At 45.2% G+C, this 21,302-nt stretch overlaps 1 protein-coding gene across 2 annotated transcripts in view; it reads left to right on the forward strand.

Moving 5' to 3' along the window:
* The window catches only part of LOC141049752 (alpha-2-macroglobulin-like protein 1), a 164,499-nt gene that overhangs the window by 49,102 nt on the left and 94,095 nt on the right, over positions 1-21,302 (forward strand). For both annotated transcript variants that reach the window (XM_073546479.1, XM_073546478.1), the window contains exons 9-12: positions 1,718-1,832; positions 2,313-2,419; positions 3,716-3,877; positions 20,631-20,849. In XM_073546479.1, the coding sequence (XP_073402580.1) occupies positions 1,718-1,832; positions 2,313-2,419; positions 3,716-3,877; positions 20,631-20,849 (603 nt within the window). The remainder of the gene's footprint in view (positions 1-1,717; positions 1,833-2,312; positions 2,420-3,715; positions 3,878-20,630; positions 20,850-21,302) is intronic.

The following is a 21,302-nucleotide window of genomic DNA, read 5'->3' on the forward strand; positions in this document are numbered from 1 at the left end:
GCGAGGTTTTATAATGGACCCAGTGGAATACAGAGCAGTCATCAAGTTCCTTTACTTGAAAGGCCGCACACCAAAGGAGACATTAGATGGGATGAAAGAGGTTTACGGTGCTCTTTCCCCATCATATGATGTAATCAAGAACTGGCATAGTCAATTCAAATGTGGTCAGACTTCAGTGCAAATAGCTCCTATTCCAGGGCGACCTCATTCTGCTATTATTGAACACACCATCCAGCAAGTGGAGGTCGCCATTTTGGAAAATCACCGCATAATCATTCACCATCTAGCTCAAAATGACAAGATTAGTGTAGGGTTCGCGGAAAAAATCAACCAAGACCATCTTCTCATGCATAAGGTATCCACTCGCTGGGTTTCTCGGCTGTTCACACCTTTCCAGAAGCAGGAACGAGTTGAATGTTCTCAAGCTCTATTGATGATGTGCCATGGAAACCAGGAGGACTTTTTCAACAGACTGATCACACAGGATGAAAGCTGGGTCCAACACTATGATCCTGAGACTAATGTCCAGTCAATGCAATGGAAGGATCAAGACTCCCCGCCTCCAAAGGTGGCACATGCCCAACCCTCGGCAGACAAGTTCATGCTCACAGTATTTTGCGACCAGCACAGAGTAGTATAGAAGGATTTGCTAGCAAAGGGAACCATGATTATTGAGCCATACAATGCTTGACTGCTGCAGAAATTGCAGGAGGCCATCAAAACAAAGAGACGTGACGTAGCATGCTCACCAATGGTGTCTGCCTTTTGCAAAACAATGTGTCAGTTCACAACTCACATGTTGCCCAAATGGAAGCATGCTCCTGTGGCTATGAAATTCTATCACATCCCCCTTATTTAAACATCCTCGCACCATCAGACTTCCACCTCTTTCCAACAATGAAGTTATATTTGAAGGGCAAGCATTTCCCAGGTGATGAGACTCGGATTTCCGAAGTCACATTGTGGCTTTTGGAGCAACCTGTTGACTTCTACAAGCGAGGTGTTTACAGTTGTTTAAAGAGATAGGAGATGTGTGTGTCACTTGGTGGCAACTACGTAGAGAAGGACTAATAACTGTGCCAAGTTTCATTTAGCCATTAAAAGGTTTCAACCACTGATGACTCTTGAATTGTAATATTTTTCTATCTACTGGCTAACAAGGTACAAAGATATATTTCTCCTGTATCACGTTTACTCAAACTTTTAAAATCCATGAAAGAGTGGTGAGTGAAAAATATTAAAATAGTTTCAAACACTGTGTGCATGCCTCTTTATGATTAAGAACACACATGGCATATGAAACGCGTAGATGAATATTTTTCTTTCACCACTTTTACATGGGTTTTAAAAGTCTGAATTAAAGTGATGATTTTATTTTATTCAGTTTGAGATGGTCAGATGGTAGCCTTTCTTTTCGTTGCCTAAGCATCCAAAATTCCTTCTTTCCTCAAAGTCCTACTTTATTGGACTTACTCTAGATATATATATGGGGAGGAATGTATGGAAATGGTAAACTGTAGGTCATCCTCTCAAAAACAATGAGTATGGTACGACCCCTACATTTGAAATCTTCGACTAATTGGTGATAACAAAGGTGGGACCAACCTATTAGACAATCTATATTATTCCAAATATTCATATCCAAAAAATGCTGAGATATTTTTATTTTTGTTTTTTTTTCTATTTTTCATCTTCTTTTATATTTTTTTTTCATCAGACTGATGACAAGGGGTGCCTATCAAGAGAGATTGACCTTGCTTTTTTCAATATCTCCACTAAAACTCAATTTAAGTCTTTATTAATCATTGCTTCTCTAACAGAGGACGTTTCTGGTGAGTTACATTCTGTACAAACATATACAATATATAAAAAGGTTGTAATAACTTGTTAATCTGTGAGGCATTAACCTGTGACACCTACACCAGTTCGCAGAATGGGGAACTTTTGGAATATAGCGGCAGGCAGTGCACACACTTGATTGCAACTCTTTTCATTCTCTCTGTGGCTTTCGAGCGTTGCACTCAGCTTTTTCCAGAAGCCTCACTGAGAATGAATGAAGCAGTCAGAAACTCGAGTAAAAATTTTGGTGTAAGGCACACCACTGCTTTGAATACCCCGCTCCATCTTCAGCTCTCCCCCAGTTTGACCATTTTGCCCAAAGCTGGTGCATACATGGAAAAAGTCACCAAATTTTTGCGCAACTTCGTATTTCACACAAAAATCTGTGACATTTAAAGTTATTTAACTCCAAATTTCTGATGTAAACAGCACGATGTATCAGAGACATAATCTTTATGTTTGTGTATTCTTAGGTTACATTGAAAGAATGTTTGCAATTACATTTGTTACCAGGCACCTGCAGATGAAGATTGAGAACATTCCTAATTTTTACCAGAAAGGAATCCCGTTAACTGTTAAGGTGATGATATAAGTATAGGAAGAATTGTTTTTGGAAAAAACAGAAAATGGCATGGAGAATGCATACCAACACACAGAGCGAGAGCTACTATACAATACCTTAGATGCCGCATGTGCAAAGTTATTTAGAGGAAAATAATCCATACATAAGACTTCAATGGGATATGCCACAATTTTTTTTTTACAGTGAAATTCAAAATAAAAATAACTGTGCATGCCTCCATATGAAATTAACCTCTTAACACCTTCCTGTGCTTTCATTTTCTTTTTTTTTCCCCACCTTTGAATTTTTACAAGACAGAAAAGAAAAGTGACTTAAGAAAAATGTAAATGATGAATCGGACCTGTAAATTTATCACATGGATATTTACACCAGAATAATGAAATAAATTTTAATTTATAAATTTATGCTTTACCGTTCCTCTTGGCTTCACATGAGATGAGTCATTTATGTAACTTTTGTGATTTTTTGCAATTTCATGCCACACTTGCCACTTTTAAAAAGTGTGGGGGGACAGAGTTACCTATGCAAATATGGTTTAACAGAGATTTAAAATTAGGACTTTTTAAAAAAAAAAAGTTGGAGTTGTCCCTCCAGTTGGGGATGTTGTAAAATGTCGGAAATTGGTTGTAGACAGAAACATTATATCTAAAGATATAGAAAAATTTGACAATGTGTGATACTTTAAAGAGAACTTGTCACTTTCCATAATTTTTACATGGAAATTAAAAGTCACTGTTTTCCTTAATTTGGCATTGTAGTTTTTTGGTTTGTTCGCCTCTTGATTCCTGAGAAATAGCCCTCTCTTCCATCTATGTAAATAAAGTCTTCTGAGACGATAAGGGGCATAGTCTTCAAGAAAACGCCCATAAGGGTTCCAGACCATGCCCACTTAACTAACAAGGCGATATTTATGTGCTGGTTAGAAATGCCAAAGCTCAGGAACTAAGAGAAGCAGGAACAATTTAAATATCATTCCAGATTGAGGAGAACAGTGACATTTACACTAAGTAGATAAATTACATATTTACAGTATTAGACGTGATAGGTCTCCTTTAATGAATTTGAGGCAAATTAAGACAAAGCAGCCACAAGCTAATCTGACTTCATAATGTTCCCCCCATGATAAATTACCCCCTGTGACCATGAGTACCCTACCTACTCTGGAGCCTTTTAATGGATACATGAAATAATCCCCACCAGTCTAGCACTAGCAGTTCAATAGGTCGCCACCGGTTTGTGTTTGCCTCCGGAGGCAATGACTATTAGTAAAATATGTGTCTTTTTCTTTCACAGATGAACATTGTAGAAAATGTTAAGCCTAAAGCGAATGAAACAGTCTACTTAGTATTGGGCTTTGAGGAAGAAGATTTAAACATGACAACAGTGACAAATGAAGATGGAGTTGCAGTTTTTACTGTGGACACCTCAACGTGGGATGACATGGTGTCTGTGCATGTAAGTGACACTATACACTACACATAGAACTATAGAAAACAGCAGGACCCAAGTAACCCATGGCAGGACTATTCGTAGCTTGCTGTGTATTCATGGGTTGACTCTCCAATCCTTATCTACTATGTTTTAAAACATATGGAGAAGGAAATCTTGTATAGGTCATTAGTAATTACTATAAAGGATGCTGCCAATCTAGAATAGTCATACTCCATTGCAGGTGCCACATAGCAGCAAAATGACTCAGTCTATGATATATCCACCCTTGGTAGCTACAAAGTCTGATGTGTCAATAAAGGAGCATCAGAATCCAGTGTCTATACCAGCCTTGGGAGAACTTGACACTGACGTAGGGATGTTTCAGCTATGATTAGAGTTGAGCGAAACGGGTCGAAAAATTTCAAAAGTCGCCGACTTTTGGTAAAGTCGGGTTTCATGAAACGAAACCCGACCCTAGGGTGAGGTCGGCCACGAGCTCGGCGACTTTTTAGCACCAAAGTCGCGTTTCAAAAGTTTGTTTTCCGCCCTTTTTCAGCCAATCAGGATCCACGGACACTGTGGGCAACATGATGACACAGGCAGGGGTCACCACCATCTTTGAGAAGGGCATGCAAGTGATTGGCTTGCTTTGGGGGGCATCACAGGGGGTATAAAAGGGCGTGCACGCCGACCACCATGTTACTCATGCTGATCTCAGAATAGGGAGAGCTGCTGCTGCTGCTGCTGATTCTGTAGGGAGAGCGTTAGGCAGGGAAGAAGACACCAAAAACTGCTTCAGCTGCTAGCGATTTTGCCTGTACAACACACCAGTCACTGTGTGTGCAGTGCAAGTGGAGGCTATATTTTGCTGGACCAGCTGTGTTGGTTGTTAGGCTGCCTTATAAGGCTTCCTGATAGCTGCATTGCTGTTTTCCCACTGCTCTGCAAACTGCTTTTTTAAAAGCAATCCAAATTTTTTTTTTGTCCTGGTGAGGTACTGAGCGTGCATTTTTTCACACCATACAGCGGTGCACACTCCTCACACAGTACCATGTAACGGCTGTTATCACAGCCACAGTGAAGCTATCTGTGTGTCACTCTGTAAGGATAAGTCGAGGACATGTTCCGTTCTTACAGACCTGCAACTTCTAGTTTTGTCTGGTTTTCAAACAGTTAAGTATATTTGCTGTTTGATCACATTCAAAACTATAGAGAGACAGCGTGTGTCAGTCCGTATACTTAAAAAACACAGAGTTTGACAATTTTACGGACACCGGACAGCGGTGTACGTGCACGCTCCTCTCTCAGTACCGTGTAACGGCTGTTATCACGGCCACAGTGAAGCTATCTGTGTGTGACTCTGTAAGGATAAGTCGAGGACTTGTTCCATTCTTACAGACCTACACTCTAGGGAGATTACTATTCTGCCCAATTCTATATACACCTTGTAGTTTGTCATACACTAGCCAATTTCTGCCTGTGACATAGCATTGTGATATTCACTGGGCCTCACACAATCCAACAGTGTCCACAAGTGTGTTCAGAAATTCTACATCTCCCCTGTCCTATAGTGACATTTTTCACACCTGCGACATTGAGACTGTGACATAGCGGTGTGATATTCACTGGGCCCCACACAATCCAACAGTGTTCACAAGTGTGTTCAAAAATTCTACATCTCCCCTGTCCTATAGTGACATTTTTCACACCTGCGACATTGAGCCTGTGACATAGCGGTGTGATATTCACTGGGCCTCACACAATCCAACAGTGTCCACAAGTGTGTTCAGAAATTCTACATCTCCCCTGTCCTATAGTGACATTTTTCACACCTATGACATTGATCCTGTGACATAGCGGTGTGATATTCACTGGGCCTCACACAATCCATCAGTGTCCACAAGTGTGTTCAGAAATTCTACATCTCCCCTGTCCTATAGTGACATTTTTCACACCTGCGACATAGCGGTGTGATATTCACTGGGCCTCACACAATCAAACAGTGTCCACAAGTGTGTTCAGAAATTCTACATCTCCCCTGTCCTATAGTGACATTTTTCACACCAACGACATTGAGCCTGTGACATAGCGGTGTAATATTCACTGGGCCTCACACAATCCAACAGTGTCCACAAGTGTGTTCAGAAATTCTACATCTCCCCTGTCCTATAGTGACATTTTTCACACCTGCGACATTGAGACTGTGACATAGCGGTGTGATATTCACTGGGCCTCACACAATCCAACAGTGTCCACAAGTGTGTTCAGAAATTCTACATCTCCCCTGTCCTATAGTGACATTTTTCACACCTGCGACATTGAGAATGTGACATAGCAGTGTGATATTCACTGGGTCTCACACAATCCAACAGTGTCCACAAGTGTGTTCAGAAATTCTACATCTCCCCTGTCCTATAGTGACATTTTTCACACCTGCGACATTGAGACTGTGACATAGCGGTGTGATAATCACTGGGCCTCACACAATCCAACAGTGTCCACAAGTGTGTTCAGAAATTCTACATCTCCCCTGTCCTATAGTGACATTTTTCACACCTGCGACATTGAGACTGTGACATAGCGGTGTAATATTCACTGGGCCTCACACAATCCAACAGTGTCCACAAGTGTGTTCAGAAATTCTACATCTCCCCTGTCCTATAGTGACATTTTTCACACCTGCGACATTGAGACTGTGACATAGCAGTGTGATATTCACTGGGTCTCACACAATCCAACAGTGTCCACAAGTGTGTTCAGAAATTCTACATCTCCCCTGTCCTATAGTGACATTTTTCACACCTATGACATTGATCCTGTGACATAGCGGTGTGATATTCACTGGGCCTCACACAATCCATCAGTGTCCACAAGTGTGTTCAGAAATTCTACATCTCCCCTGTCCTATAGTGACATTTTTCACACCTGCGACATAGCGGTGTGATATTCACTGGGCCTCACACAATCAAACAGTGTCCACAAGTGTGTTCAGAAATTCTACATCTCACCTGTCCTATAGTGACATTTTTCACACCAACAACATTGAGCCTGTGACATAGCGGTGTAATATTCACTGGGCCTCACACAATCCAACAGTGTCCACAAGTGTGTTCAGAAATTCTACATCTCCCCTGTCCTATAGTGACATTTTTCACACCTGCGACATTGAGACTGTGACATAGCGGTGTGATATTCACTGGGCCTCACACAATCCAACAGTGTCCACAAGTGTGTTCAGAAATTCTACATCTCCCCTGTCCTATAGTGACATTTTTCACACCTGCGACATTGAGACTGTGACATAGCAGTGTGATATTCACTGGGTCTCACACAATCCAACAGTGTCCACAAGTGTGTTCAGAAATTCTACATCTCCCCTGTCCTATAGTGACATTTTTCACACCTGCGACATTGAGACTGTGACATAGCAGTGTGATATTCACTGGGCCTCACACAATCCAACAGTGTCCACAAGTGTGTTCAGAAATTCTACATCTCCCCTGTCCTATAGTGACATTTTTCACACCTGCGACATTGAGACTGACATAGCGGTGTGATATTCACTGGGCCTCACACAATCCAACAGTGTCCACAAGTGTGTTCAGAAATTCTACATCTTCCCTGTCCTATAGTGACATTTTTCACACCTACGACATTGATCCTGTGACATAGCGGTGTGATATTCACTGGGCCTCACACAATCCAACAGTGTCCACAAGTGTGTTCAGAAATTCTACATCTCCCCTGTCCTATAGTGACATTTTTCACACCTGCGACATAGCGGTGTGATATTCACTGGGCCTCACACAATCAAACAGTGTCCACAAGTGTGTTCAGAAATTCTACATCTCCCCTGTCCTATAGTGACATTTTTCACACCAACGACATTGAGCCTGTGACATAGCGGTGTGATATTCACTGCGCCTCACACAATCCAACAGTGTCCACAAGTGTGTTCAGAAATTCTACATCTCCCCTGTCCTATAGTGACATTTTTCACACCTACGACATTGATCCTGTGACATAGCGGTGTGATATTCACTGGGCCTCACACAATCCAACAGTGTCCACAATTGTGTTCAGAAATTCTACATCTCCCCTGTCCTATAGTGACATTTTTCACACCTGCGACATTGAGACTGTGACATAGCAGTGTGATATTCACTGGGTCTCACACAATCCAACAGTGTCCACAAGTGTGTTCAGAAATTCTACATCTCCCCTGTCCTATAGTGACATTTTTCACACCTGCGACATTGAGACTGTGACATAGCGGTGTGATATTCACTGGGCCTCACACAATCCAACAGTGTCCACAAGTGTGTTCAGAAATTCTACATCTCCCCTGTCCTATAGTGACATTTTTCACACCTGCGACATTGAGACTGTGACATAGCGGTGTAATATTCACTGGGCCTCACACAATCCAACAGTGTCCACAAGTGTGTTCAGAAATTCTACATCTCCCCTGTCCTATAGTGACATTTTTCACACCTGCGACATTGAGACTGTGACATAGCAGTGTGATATTCACTGGGTCTCACACAATCCAACAGTGTCCACAAGTGTGTTCAGAAATTCTACATCTCCCCTGTCCTATAGTGACATTTTTCACACCTGCGACATTGAGACTGTGACATAGCGGTGTGATATTCACTGGGCCTCACACAATCCAACAGTGTCCACAAGTGTGTTCAGAAATTCTACATCTCCCCTGTCCTATAGTGACATTTTTCACACCTGCGACATTGAGACTGTGACATAGCAGTGTGATATTCACTGGGTCTCACACAATCCAACAGTGTCCACAAGTGTGTTCAGAAATTCTACATCTCCCCTGTCCTATAGTGACATTTTTCACACCTGCGACATTGAGACTGTGACATAGCGGTGTGATATTCACTGGGCCTCACACAATCCAACAGTGTCCACAAGTGTGTTCAGAAATTCTACATCTCCCCTGTCCTATAGTGACATTTTTCACACCTGCGACATTGAGACTGTGACATAGCGGTGTAATATTCACTGGGCCTCACACAATCCAACAGTGTCCACAAGTGTGTTCAGAAATTCTACATCTCCCCTGTCCTATAGTGACATTTTTCACACCTGCGACATTGAGACTGTGACATAGCAGTGTGATATTCACTGGGCCTCACACAATCCAACAGTGTCCACAAGTGTGTTCAGAAATTCTACATCTCCCCTGTCCTATAGTGACATTTTTCACACCTGCGACATTGAGACTGTGACATAGCGGTGTGATATTCACTGGGCCTCACACAATCCAACAGTGTCCACAAGTGTGTTCAGAAATTCTACATCTTCCCTGTCCTATAGTGACATTTTTCACACCTACGACATTGATCCTGTGACATAGCGGTGTGATATTCACTGGGCCTCACACAATCCAACAGTGTCCACAAGTGTGTTCAGAAATTCTACATCTCCCCTGTCCTATAGTGACATTTTTCACACCTGCGACATAGCGGTGTGATATTCACTGGGCCTCACACAATCAAACAGTGTCCACAAGTGTGTTCAGAAATTCTACATCTCCCCTGTCCTATAGTGACATTTTTCACACCAACGACATTGAGCCTGTGACATAGCGGTGTGATATTCACTGCGCCTCACACAATCCAACAGTGTCCACAAGTGTGTTCAGAAATTCTACATCTCCCCTGTCCTATAGTGACATTTTTCACACCTACGACATTGATCCTGTGACATAGCGGTGTGATATTCACTGGGCCTCACACAATCCAACAGTGTCCACAAGTGTGTTCAGAAATTCTACATCTCCCCTGTCCTATAGTGACATTTTTCACACCTGCGACATAGCGGTGTGATATCCACTGGGCCTCACACAATCAAACAGTGTCCACAAGTGTGTTCAGAAATTCTACATCTCTCCTATCCTATAGTGACATTTTTAACTCCAACGACATTGAGCCTGTGACATAGCGGTGTAATATTCACTGGGCCTCACACAATCCAACAGTGTCCACAAGTGTGTTCAGAAATTCTACATCTCCCCTGTCCTATAGTGACATTTTTCACACCTGCGACATTGAGACTGTGACATAGCGGTGTGATATATATCTGGGCCTCACACAATCCAACAGTGTCCACAAGTGTGTTCAGAAATTCTACATCTCCCCTGTCCTATAGTGACATTTTTCACACCTGCGACATAGCGGTGTGATATTCACTGGGCCTCACACAATCCAACAGTGTCCACAAGTGTGTTCAGAAATTCTACATCTCCCCTGTCCTATAGTGACATTTTTCACACCAACGACATTGAGCCTGTGACATAGCGGTGTGATATTCACTGCGCCTCACACAATCCAACAGTGTCCACAAGTGTGTTCAGAAATTCTACATCTCCCCTGTCCTATAGTGACATTTTTCACACCTGCGACATTGAGACTTTGACATAGCGGTGTGATATTCACTGGGCCTCACATAATCCAACAGTGTCCACAAGTGTGTTCAGAAATTCTACATCTCCCCTGTCCTATATACACCTTCTACCTTGTTTTAAGCCTGCGTCATCGTCTGGCTCCACAAGGCCTCGAAGGCTTAGTTTTCTAGGAGTTGGCAAACCGCTTTTAAAGCCAGAGCTTCAGGAAAACGTTTTGTCTTACATTGCTGACTCAGCCTCCAGCTCTATCGCCTCCTCTTCTGAAGTTGTAAAAAATAAAAGCACTGAGTCGCCATTGGAGGCTCATGTTCATGAACCACACCTTTCCTTGTGTCCTTCACCCCAACCAAGATTGAAGGATGACGCAGGCCATACAACTGATTACTCCAAGGAGCTGATTTCACATACAATGCCTGGGTTATCAAGTGAAATGGTGAATTACCCAGGCCAAGATGAATCTGACATGGAGTGCACTGATGCACAGCCACTGATAGATGATTCTGCTGGTACATTCACTCAGAGCACTACATTGTCCTCGCAGTGTAATGAGCCAGATTCTGACCCTGATGAGACTCAGGTGCCCCTTCCCGCATACTATACCACCATACACGGTGACACAGAGGAAGGTGCACATGACATTGAAGAGGAGGTGATGGATGACCCAGTTGTTGACCCAGATTGGCATCCATTGGGGGAAGAGGGTGCTGCTTCCCATAGCTCAGATGAGGAGGAGGAGCATCCACAGCAGACATCAACATTGCAACAGCTGTTATCTGGCAGGCTCGGAGCACTCCAAAGACAGGTTAAAAAATCAAAAGAGTTGCTGGACAGCTTGTCCAGACAGTCAAAATAGCACAGCGTGCTAGGCCGCAAAATGTCTTCCAAAGTAGGAAGAGTGCAGTGTGGCACTTTTTTGAACAAAATCCTCATGATCAGGCCAAGGTTATCTGTAAGAAGTGCGCAAAGACCTTTAGCCGAGGGAAAAATCTGAAAAATTTGAATACCAGTTGCATACTTAGACATTTAACCAGCATGCACTTGCAAGCATGGACACAACACTAAACCTCAAGTACCACATATGCAACTGATCACAAAGAAGGTAGTCTGCAACGCTACATTGTTTCCCCCACTGTAAGCCTACCTGTTAGCACAGCAGCAAATGTTGAGGTGTCGTTGCAAGGCCAAAGCAGTCAGGGAATCCCACTGTTATATCAACGAAAGACTGAATCTAGGCCATCAGAAAGAACACCAACTCCATCACCATCATCAACCCTCTCTCAGTCCGCCCTGTCCACCGCTAGTTCCACCATATGCAGCTCTCAAGTCCAGCTCACCCTCCCAGAGACTATGAGTAGGTCAAGAAAGTACTCAGTCTCTCATCCGCGTACACTGGGTTTGAACGCCCACATTGCCAAACTAATCTCGTTAGAGATGATGTCCTATCGGTTGGTGGAAAGCGCAGCTTTCCGCGAACTCATGACCTATGCAGTACCACGCTATGACCTACCCAGTCGCCACTTCTTCTCTCGCAAAGCTATCCCAGCCCTCCACCATCATGTGAAAGACCGCATTGTCCATGCACTCAAGCAGTCAGTGAGTGGAAAGGTGCACCTCACAACAGATGCATGGTCCAGTCGGCATGGCCAGGGCCGTTACGTGTCCATCACTGCGCACTGGGTTAATGTGGTGGATGCAGGGTCCACAGGGGACAGCGGTGGTGGGACAGTGCTGCCTAGCCCACGGTATAGGAAACAGTTGGCTGCAGGCGTTCGACCCTCCTCCTCCTCCCTCTCCTCCTCCAGAAGCGAAAGCTCGTCCACAGAGAGCAGTCGTACGAGCACTCCATCTGCAGCTGCCACTGTTGCACACAAGGTGTCCCCCTATCGAGCAGCTAGTGGAAAGCGTCAGCAGGCTGTGTTGCAGATGATGTGTTTGGGCGACAGACACACCGCGGAGGTGCTGGCCGAGTACTTTCAGCGACAAACTGAGTCAAGGCTGGGCAGTATACATCTTGAAGCAGGCAAGGTAGTTAGTGATAACGGCTGTAATTTTGTGGCAGCCATAGCCCTTTCAAAACTCAGCCACATACCTTGCTTGGCTCACACCTTGAACCTGGTGGTGCAGTGCTTCCTCAACAATTATCCAGAGTTAACAGCCCTGCTCCAGAAGGTGCGAAGACTGTGCGCGCACATCCGCCGGTCGCCTGTACACTCCATTCGTATGCAGAAGCTGCAGCGATTGCTCCACCTTCCCAACCACCGCCTCATTATCGACATTGCAACAAGGTGGAACTCCACCCTGCACATGGTTGAGCGGCTGTGCGAACAGAGGCAGGCCATAATGCATTTGTGGGAGGATACACGGCCAGGCACTTTGAGAGCAGACATGGAGTTGACAGGTGTGCAGTAGTCGAAGCTGAAAGACCTCTGTAAAGTCCTTCAGTGTTTTGAGGAATGCACACGGCTGGTAAGCGCAGACGACGCCATCCTAAGCATGAGCATCCCACTTATGCGTCTGCTCATGCAAACTTTGACGCACCTTAAGGAGCAGGCGTCTGCAGCCAATGTTGACGAGGAGGAAGAGGAGGAGGGAATCCTTGATGACATTCAGCCATTGTCTGCTCAGGGATCTCTCCTGGACGAGGTGGAGGAAGAAGAGGAGGAGGAGGATGATGATGGGGATGATTACTTAGGGGAGGAGGATGCATCTCGTGGGGCAAGTGAAAATGTTGGCGTGGCAAGGTCTGGTTCAAGGTTTGTGCATGACTGGAGGGATGTGGATTTGCCAGAAAGTGCTCCTCCAACCACCACTCGCAGTGCATCATTGACACCGGGAACATTGGCCCACATGTCAGATTATGCCTTGCAGATCCTAAAAAGGGACCCCCGCATTCCCAAAATGATGAACGATGACGACTACTGGTTGGCCAGCATCCTGGATCCACGCTATAAAGACAAATTACAAAACATCATGCCACAGGAGAACCTTGACCTAATATTGGCTAATAAACAAGCAACTCTGGTAAACCGGTTGGTTGAGGCATTCCCAGTACACAGCAGCGGTGATGGTTCTCACACGAGCCGTACGGGCCGGGGGCAGCTTGGCAGAGGTGTTCGTGGTGCACACAGCAGAAGTGATGTTGGAGACAGGGGTTTCATGACAATGTTGTGGACTGATTTTTCAAGTACTGCTCACACAACTGGTAATACTGCATCGATGGAAAGTGACAGGAGACAGCAGTTGTCAACTATGGTTACAAACTACTTTTTCTCCCATATCGATGTTCTCCCTCACAGGTCATTCCCCTTTGACTATTGGGCCGCTAAACTGGACACCTGGCCTGAATTGGCACAATATGCCTTACAGGAGCTCGCTTGCCCAGCTGCAAGTGTGCTATCGGAAAGAGTCTTCAGTGCAGCTGGATCAATCCTGACAGAAAAAAGGACCCGTCTGTCAACCCAAAATGTGGATGATCTAACCTTCATTAAAATGAACCATGCATGGGTTTCCAAGGATTTTGTCCCACCTTCCCTTGATGACACATAGGTTGCCAGAAAAATGGCTTGCTTTGGTCCTCCTCCTATTCCACGAACTTGACCTATTTCGCCTTTTGCAGCAGCTGAATGTCCCACATCAACATATGCCACTTTGTAAACCGCCCTAACTGGGCTGCCCCCCCCCATGGCCGGGGTCACCACCTAGCGCATGAAACCGTGCGAGTTCCGTTGCCCTGGACAGGTGGGTAGGCCAACTCTTGGGCGTGGGCACTGGCACAGGGTCCCTCATAGTGCAATCAAGTGTCTCTGATGGTGGTGGTGCACACCCGCCGTCAGACACACCGCCGTACTATGAGGGGCCCAGTGCCAGTACAGACGCCCACGAGTTTGCCCCCCTTGCTTGGGCAGGGCCCCAGCATTTGCATTGTTTACCTCTCCCTGCTCCTCTGCTGTGTAGTCTGGGCTGTCAAATCCTTCACTGGGAGTGCCACTACAAATTGATTGAACTGAAAGATGATGGTTAAGATGTAGCTATGCCCTGTCCTGCTGGCCGGGCTCTAGCTCCAGATGATCAATGGCTTCCATTTCTTTTGGACGTCGACTCACAATGACATGCAGTGGTGGTTTATCATCAGCTTTCACAGTTTTCCTACTCACAAACGTGTGACATTCCGGTGCACATTTTAAAATGTGCCCTCTCATGCCAATCAAATAGAATCGCATACAGCCTGTTGCTTCTGTCTTTTGCACTCCAAAGTTACGTGACAGATCATGATAGCCAGTGAGCACCATGTTTACATCGCTCCCTGTGATGAAAATTTGATTGAGATGAGTAACAGTGATGGAATCAACGGAAGTGCGATACAGCAAGACTTTATTCACAAAAAAATGTTGTCACTGTCTCAACACACAAATTAATTGAGGGTCAGCATCGCCTATGAGAATTGTGATGGAAGTTTTTCCCGTGAATAGTAATTCCTAGATTTCTGCAATCACTAGCCTTTATGTCAGTAATTGTATGCATCTCATTTCCTATTGCGGAGAGGCTGGGCTGTATTACTGAGACAGAAATATATATGAAGATTTAAAAATAGCACCAAAAGTATATAGTTGTGTACGCCTCAAATGCATTTCCTTTTTTCCACTTTTTAGATTGCTATGTAATCCATACTGAGAACACGGAAATTTTACATGTTTAAACTATGCTATATATACCTGCTATCCAGGTACAATCTGGTCAAATCCATACTGGGCCTGAGAACATCTGAGTCTGCCTCCTGATCTATAGACATATATTTTTAATGTGTAAACTAGGCTACATATATACGTGCTATCCGGTGAAACTGTACCCTTTATCAACTTTCTACAATGTTGTTGAATCCATACTGGGCCTGAGAACGGCTGCCGAGCTGTTAAGCAAGCTACAGCACCTGTGGTTTGGACACGTAATTTTTTCAGGAATGACGGTTAGGCCTAACTCCGGAATTGCTGTTGACCTGAACTTACTGGGAAATCATCGTTCGCGGGGAATAATCTGAATCCCAGATTCCCATCACTAACAGAGTTCAGCAGGTTATCTGCACCTGTAAGCGACAAAAGCTGGTCCTTTCAGTGTAGCGTGCATGCAGCCCTGGACATGTACGGGAATGCTAGACCTGTTATTGCTCGATCTCACGTGCCAGAGCCTCTCTTATCCCTCTAGTAAGCTTGACGCGTACTGCGGGGGCATGCCGGAGTCTCGGTTGTTAACGGAATAAAGCTGAGAAATCGCTAGCACAACTACAAACACACATACCACACCACACACAAAATCGACAAAGCTTTCAAAGTGTGCATCTTTTCTTTAGGTGGCATGGTTGTGGTTTCCCGGGTGGAGTCCAATTAAGCCACAGGCTCCACTCCTGGTGGTGCCCTTTTGGACATTCCTTTAAGGTTCAGCTTTGCAATCATACTGCCCCCGGAAACCAAAAACTTTGCCTTCATGGACGCTGTTTGGAGGTTCGTTGGAATAACGCCGCCCGATCAGCAGTCGGCATATGGGTTGCCCTCCCAGGGCTGTGGGGTACTCGGTACCGGGCCGGTGTCAGTGGGATGTGTCACAGCAGCGGTGACCCGGACGGTGGCCCTGGGCGCCCATGTAAATGGCGTGGTATAATGGTAAAGAGTTTATATAGATAGTTTGACACCACCTGTGGTGTTCGGCAACATAGATGTTAGGCCGACGCTGCATGCAGATCCTCTGGGACTGATGGTGTTGTGCAGCAAAGATGGTGAAGCTCCCCACAGGTGGAGCTGGAGTCCCAGGGAAGTGTAGATGTAGTGATGGGGGCACAGGCGGTGTAGGTGCTGGTACCCAGATGTAGCGGTGCTGGAATAACTGTAGGACACCAGAGCGTGCAGTTCCAAAGCTTTACTCACAGTCTGCAGGTTACACAGATGCTTGCCTCCGTGCTGTGTCCTCCAGGTCAGGACCTCAGCCAACCTCCGGGGCCAAAATGGAAAGCTCCCTTCCAACACTCCGCCAACATGTACCTTCCTGAACATCTCCTTTCTAGCGCTTGTGGGGGAAGCACTCACAGGACCGTGGTTCACTGAAGCGCCTCCTGTCTAACAGGTGTTCCTCAGACTTTACTTGTATGGCAGACAGCTGTAGCCTTTTCCTTCTGGCTCCCACACGTCAATGCTGGGGCCTCTGAGCCTTAGTTGGGTACAGAGCATTTATAGCTGCTACTTCCCCCGGTTTCTGCTGCAGGAACGTCAGTGTCCCTACAAACTCGGAGACCGGAATTGGGACCATGCGCTCCAGCTAGGAGTGAGCCTTAACTCTGCTCATCCTCCAGCTCCCCTTCTCACGTCCACACACTTCCCCTTCCCTGCACAGAGTGCCCTAACTTACCTCCTCCCGACCACAGAGAGCAACTCCTCAGCAGTCAGGTTCAGAGGTCTCCCTGCTAGCCTGGAGTGGGAAATGTGTTGTGTGTTGGTTTCACTGCTAGAGAGATCCTTCGTTGCTCCCAAGCTTGACAACACACTCCCTAGGAGGAAGGTAATGCCACAGTGGCGACCATACTCTTGGGGATGCCACAAGTGCACTGAGGCCCAGCCACTGCTGGATGATGCTGCTGGTACATTGACCCAGACCACTCATTGCCCTCGCACTCTACACTGCCAGAATCTGACCCAGAGGAAACTCAGGTTCCCCTTCCCACATACTATACCACCTTACACGGTGACAAAGAGGAAGGTGCAGATGAAAGTGCAGGTTCCTTGAGCAGGTGGGGGGGCATACTCATGGGCGATGGCACTGGCACAGGGCACCGCATAGTACGCAAAAGTGTCTCTGCCGGTGGGAGGGCATAAACAGCCAAGTGCAGTGAGATGGAAGATGGGGACGACAAGGAATTCAGAGTAGTGCTGGGATTCCCTAGCAAGGAGATTTATGTAATTGTTTTCAATGTTGGGACAGCAATTTTTGGGGAGCACTATACTCTGGTGAATAATATATGGGGCCCACCATACACTGGAGCATTCCAAAGGTGGACATCAGACACTGGAGCAGCATTTACAGGGCCCATTATACACTAGAGCAGTAGAAATGGGGCCCATTATATATGGCGCATTATTTGGGCCCATAAGACAGTGGAGCTTCATCCATTGGGACCAACATATACTATAGCATTATGTGGAGCTCATCATATACGGTTTCAAACATTATATGGGATCAATGATTCCATATGGAGAAATATATGGGCCTCATTACGCACTAAGCGCTGGCCATAATACTGTATGGAGTTATATACTGTCCGTTTTTGGAGGTATTGGAGAATTTAAAATGGATATCAGTCATGAGATGTAAGAAGTGAAGTATTTTTCATTGTACTATACTGCTATTTCGCTGCCGTATCGGAGCATCATGAGTTGTGGTATGTGTTAAAGGGGCCCTCTTTGGCCCTGGGCCCACGAAAACCTGGAGCCAGCCCTACCCCCCCACAACTGTAGCCAAATAACCCCCAGTTTTCAGTGGGTAACTAGTATTATGAAGTAAATTAAGGTTGACAAGCTTAAGTAATAAGAATTGATGCTTTTGGCATTCAAATGAGCACTGTAGGTGTGTTTCCTGTCCTCCTCTCACTGCCGACTTTAATTCCCCATTGACTTACATTGGGTTTCGTGTTTCGGTCGGACCCCCGACTTTTCCCTATAGTTGGCCGATTTTGCTCGACCCGACTTTTGGAAAAGTCGGGTTTCATGAAACGAAACTCGACCCTAAAAAACCAAAAGTCGCTTAACTCTAGCTATGATATATGCCTTATAGTTTTCAAGAGGAAATCAATATAAAGAATGTGTACAGGAAAAGATAGTGTCACGACTTAGAATTGTGCTATGGTGCTGCCATGGAATGGAGGTTTTAGAAAGTGATAAAAGTAAGAGGCAACATAAAAGATGAAGAGAGCGTCTGTAACATCATGTGGAGTCAGAAATACCTGCTATGAGAAAATCTGGTGGTCTGAAGCATTTGAGAAGTAACAGTCAAATGACTTGACAGTTAAAGGGAATCTGTCACCCCTTTTTTGAGATATCATATAATGATATCATTCAATTGTGTGTCATATAAGGATTCTCTTAGTACTTTTGCTTCCCCCTGACCCCGCACCTTTCATGCATAAATACCTTTTGTATATCAGTTCAGATGTGTGTAAACTGCCACGGTCCAGTCCGCTGGGCGGGGCTTATTCAACAGCTCCCCCCCTCCCTGTCTTGCTCTACACAAGAAGAAATACGTAGAGCAAGACAGGGAGGGGGGGAGCAGGTGAATACACCCCGCCCAGCGAACCGGACAGCGGCAGTTTACATACATCTGAGCCTATATAGAAAAGGTATTTATGCATGAAAGGTGCGTGGTCAGGGGGAAGCAAAAGTACTAAGAGAATCCTTATGTGACACACAATTGAATGATATCATCATTATATGATATCTCAAAAAAGGGGTGACAGATTCCCTTTAAGAGATTCCTGTTCTGTGCATAGAGGAAACATCTGCCCTCAGAATTGTCTCTAAAGTCTATCCTTGTGTAGCTCTTTGAGTTGTTGGGAGAGTTTATGTGTGGCGCCCCTGAGGGTTCAGTCGCCACAGAGGTACTGCACCTCCTCCTGAGGTGTGGTACCCCACCATCCAGGTAAGGTGGAGACACCTGACCACGCTCCAACACCTGCATCCCACACAACACAGTAGTGTAGCAAAGCACCCTTTGGTGGCTCCCTGCTTGGAACACAAAGTGTGCTGGGAGGTGGGTGGAGTTTAGTTTGCACCAAAAAAGCGGGAAGAGTTTAGGAGTGAGGCAGTCTGACGGAGTCAGAGGAGGAGAGAAGATCCCCTGAGTGGGATGGAGGGAAGGAAGTGCTGCAGCCGACATCAGTGACCTGGGTCCGCTGACACAGGAAAGGGACATTGATAGAAAGCCTGACTCTCTCTATAAGAAGGAAAGGATTTGTACGGAATGTGAGGAGAAGAAAGGAACTAAGGACTAGGGTTAGAGCAGAACCCTTCCCCAGTTCACAACGCAAGGCCGGGGTCCGGTCCCCGAGGTTGTATGGATACTAATGGTCCTGCAGCAGACATCGGAGGAATAGAAGTTGTCACCACTTTATTCCCACACCAGACTTGGGGGCACAACAGCATCATGAGTGAGCCAGGACTAGGTAATAAGGAGTCCCTGAAGCAGGCTACAGCTGTCTGCCGTACAAGTGGAGTTCATAGGAACATCTGACAAGAGGAACTCCAGTGTAACGCAGTACTGTGAGTACTTCACTCTAGGCGCTATAAGAGGGAGACGTTCCGAAAAGGCACATATGTTGGCGGAGTGTTGGAAAGGAGTACTTCATCTTGCCTGGAAGTTGGCTGAGCTCCTGACCCGGAGGACACGGCACGGATGCGTGCCATTGTACCACAACAGACTGTGAGTAAAGCTTTGGAGCTACATGCCCTGGTGTCCTCCACTTATTCCTGCGTCAACCTACTCAGCACTGCTACATCCCCCCACGCCTGACACTGCACCATCTACCTGTCACTTCACCTACACTGCCCTGGGACTACAGCCCTGCCTGTGGAGGGCTATAACATCCTTGCTGCACCACACCATCTGTCCCAGAGGATCTGTCTGCAGCGTCGGCTTAACATCTTCATTGCCGAACAACACAGGTGGCGTCACGAATCATTCATAAACTTTAATCAACATAAGCACGCTGAACTTTTCCCCTTTTACAATGGGCGCCCAGGGCCACGGGCCGGGTCCCAGCTACCGTGACATCTCCCAATGAAGCTCATCGGGCCCGGTACCGAGTACCCTGCCAGCCCTGGGAGGGCTACCCATATGCAACGATCACAAATGACAAAAGGTAAAAGGTAATGACACATTGGGAACTGTGATCCATGGAGAGAAGATGGTTGATGTTCGAAAATAGTGTTTGTTCAGGCAGGCTGCGGCAGAGCACCATAGATACCTAGGTTGGAACTGTAGAAATAGTTTAACTTGGAGTGGACTTTTGTGGAGCTAAGAGGTTAAAGGACCAAGGAAAAGAGTTGTGCCATAATTATTCAATGCAAAAAGTTGTTTTATTGCAACAACAATTCTGTCTTACTTAAGAGCTCCTGATCCAGTAGCCCATCTTCGTTTTCCTTTTCTGTAGCCTCTCTATCTCCATCCCTTGAGGATCCTTCTTCCAATACAAGGCTGGTACAGGAGAACCAATAATGCCACAAGTATTTTTGCCCAGGACTTCCTTACGTGTCTCCTTTCATAGAAGCATTTTCTGCATAAAAAATAAATTTAATGCTCTACTTCTGTATCCAGGGAAAATTCTCTCTAGAACATACGGAAGAAATAAAGTCCAAGATTACAAGTTCTTATTACTGGCTGTATCCGTTCTACTCTGAAAGTAACAGCTACCTGACGGTAGAAGCAAATACAAGTGAATTGTCGTGTGACTCTGACCAGTATCTAACAGTACAATACTTCATCAGTACGTCCCAGCTGGATCTTGCAGTTGAACAACTCCACTTCTTCTACTTTGTGAGTATCCTATAGGTCAAAAATTCATGACATAAAAGTCAACTAATGAGAGTGAATTGTCTCGGACCCCAAAAATGTAATGGAAATGTGATGACAAGGATTCTCATCTCTGCATCTCTATTTGTGATGCAGGATTACTTTATTTTTCATTTTTTTCTAGGCAGTGTCTTAAAAAATCACAGACAGACAACATTTTTTATTAGCACGCTAGAAAATCATATTAAATCATTAAGATAAGTGATCTATATCTACTTTCCATAATCTGATTTGAAGATATTAGCCATATTCATTGTGAATTGTAAAATGATAATAATTACAGTCTTAATAATGTACCCAAGTTTTTTCAACTGACAAAAAAAAACAGATGCATCAATTTTAAGTGCCCAATTTTTAAGGACTGTAAATGTGCTTATTTGCACTAGGGTCAGCTTTATAATTGAGACCACTGTGGTT

Source organism: Dendrobates tinctorius, unplaced genomic scaffold, assembly GCF_039654945.1.
Source record: "Dendrobates tinctorius isolate UK_male_01 unplaced genomic scaffold, ASM3965494v1 ptg000147l, whole genome shotgun sequence".
Classification (NCBI taxonomy): Eukaryota; Metazoa; Chordata; class Amphibia; order Anura; family Dendrobatidae; genus Dendrobates; species Dendrobates tinctorius.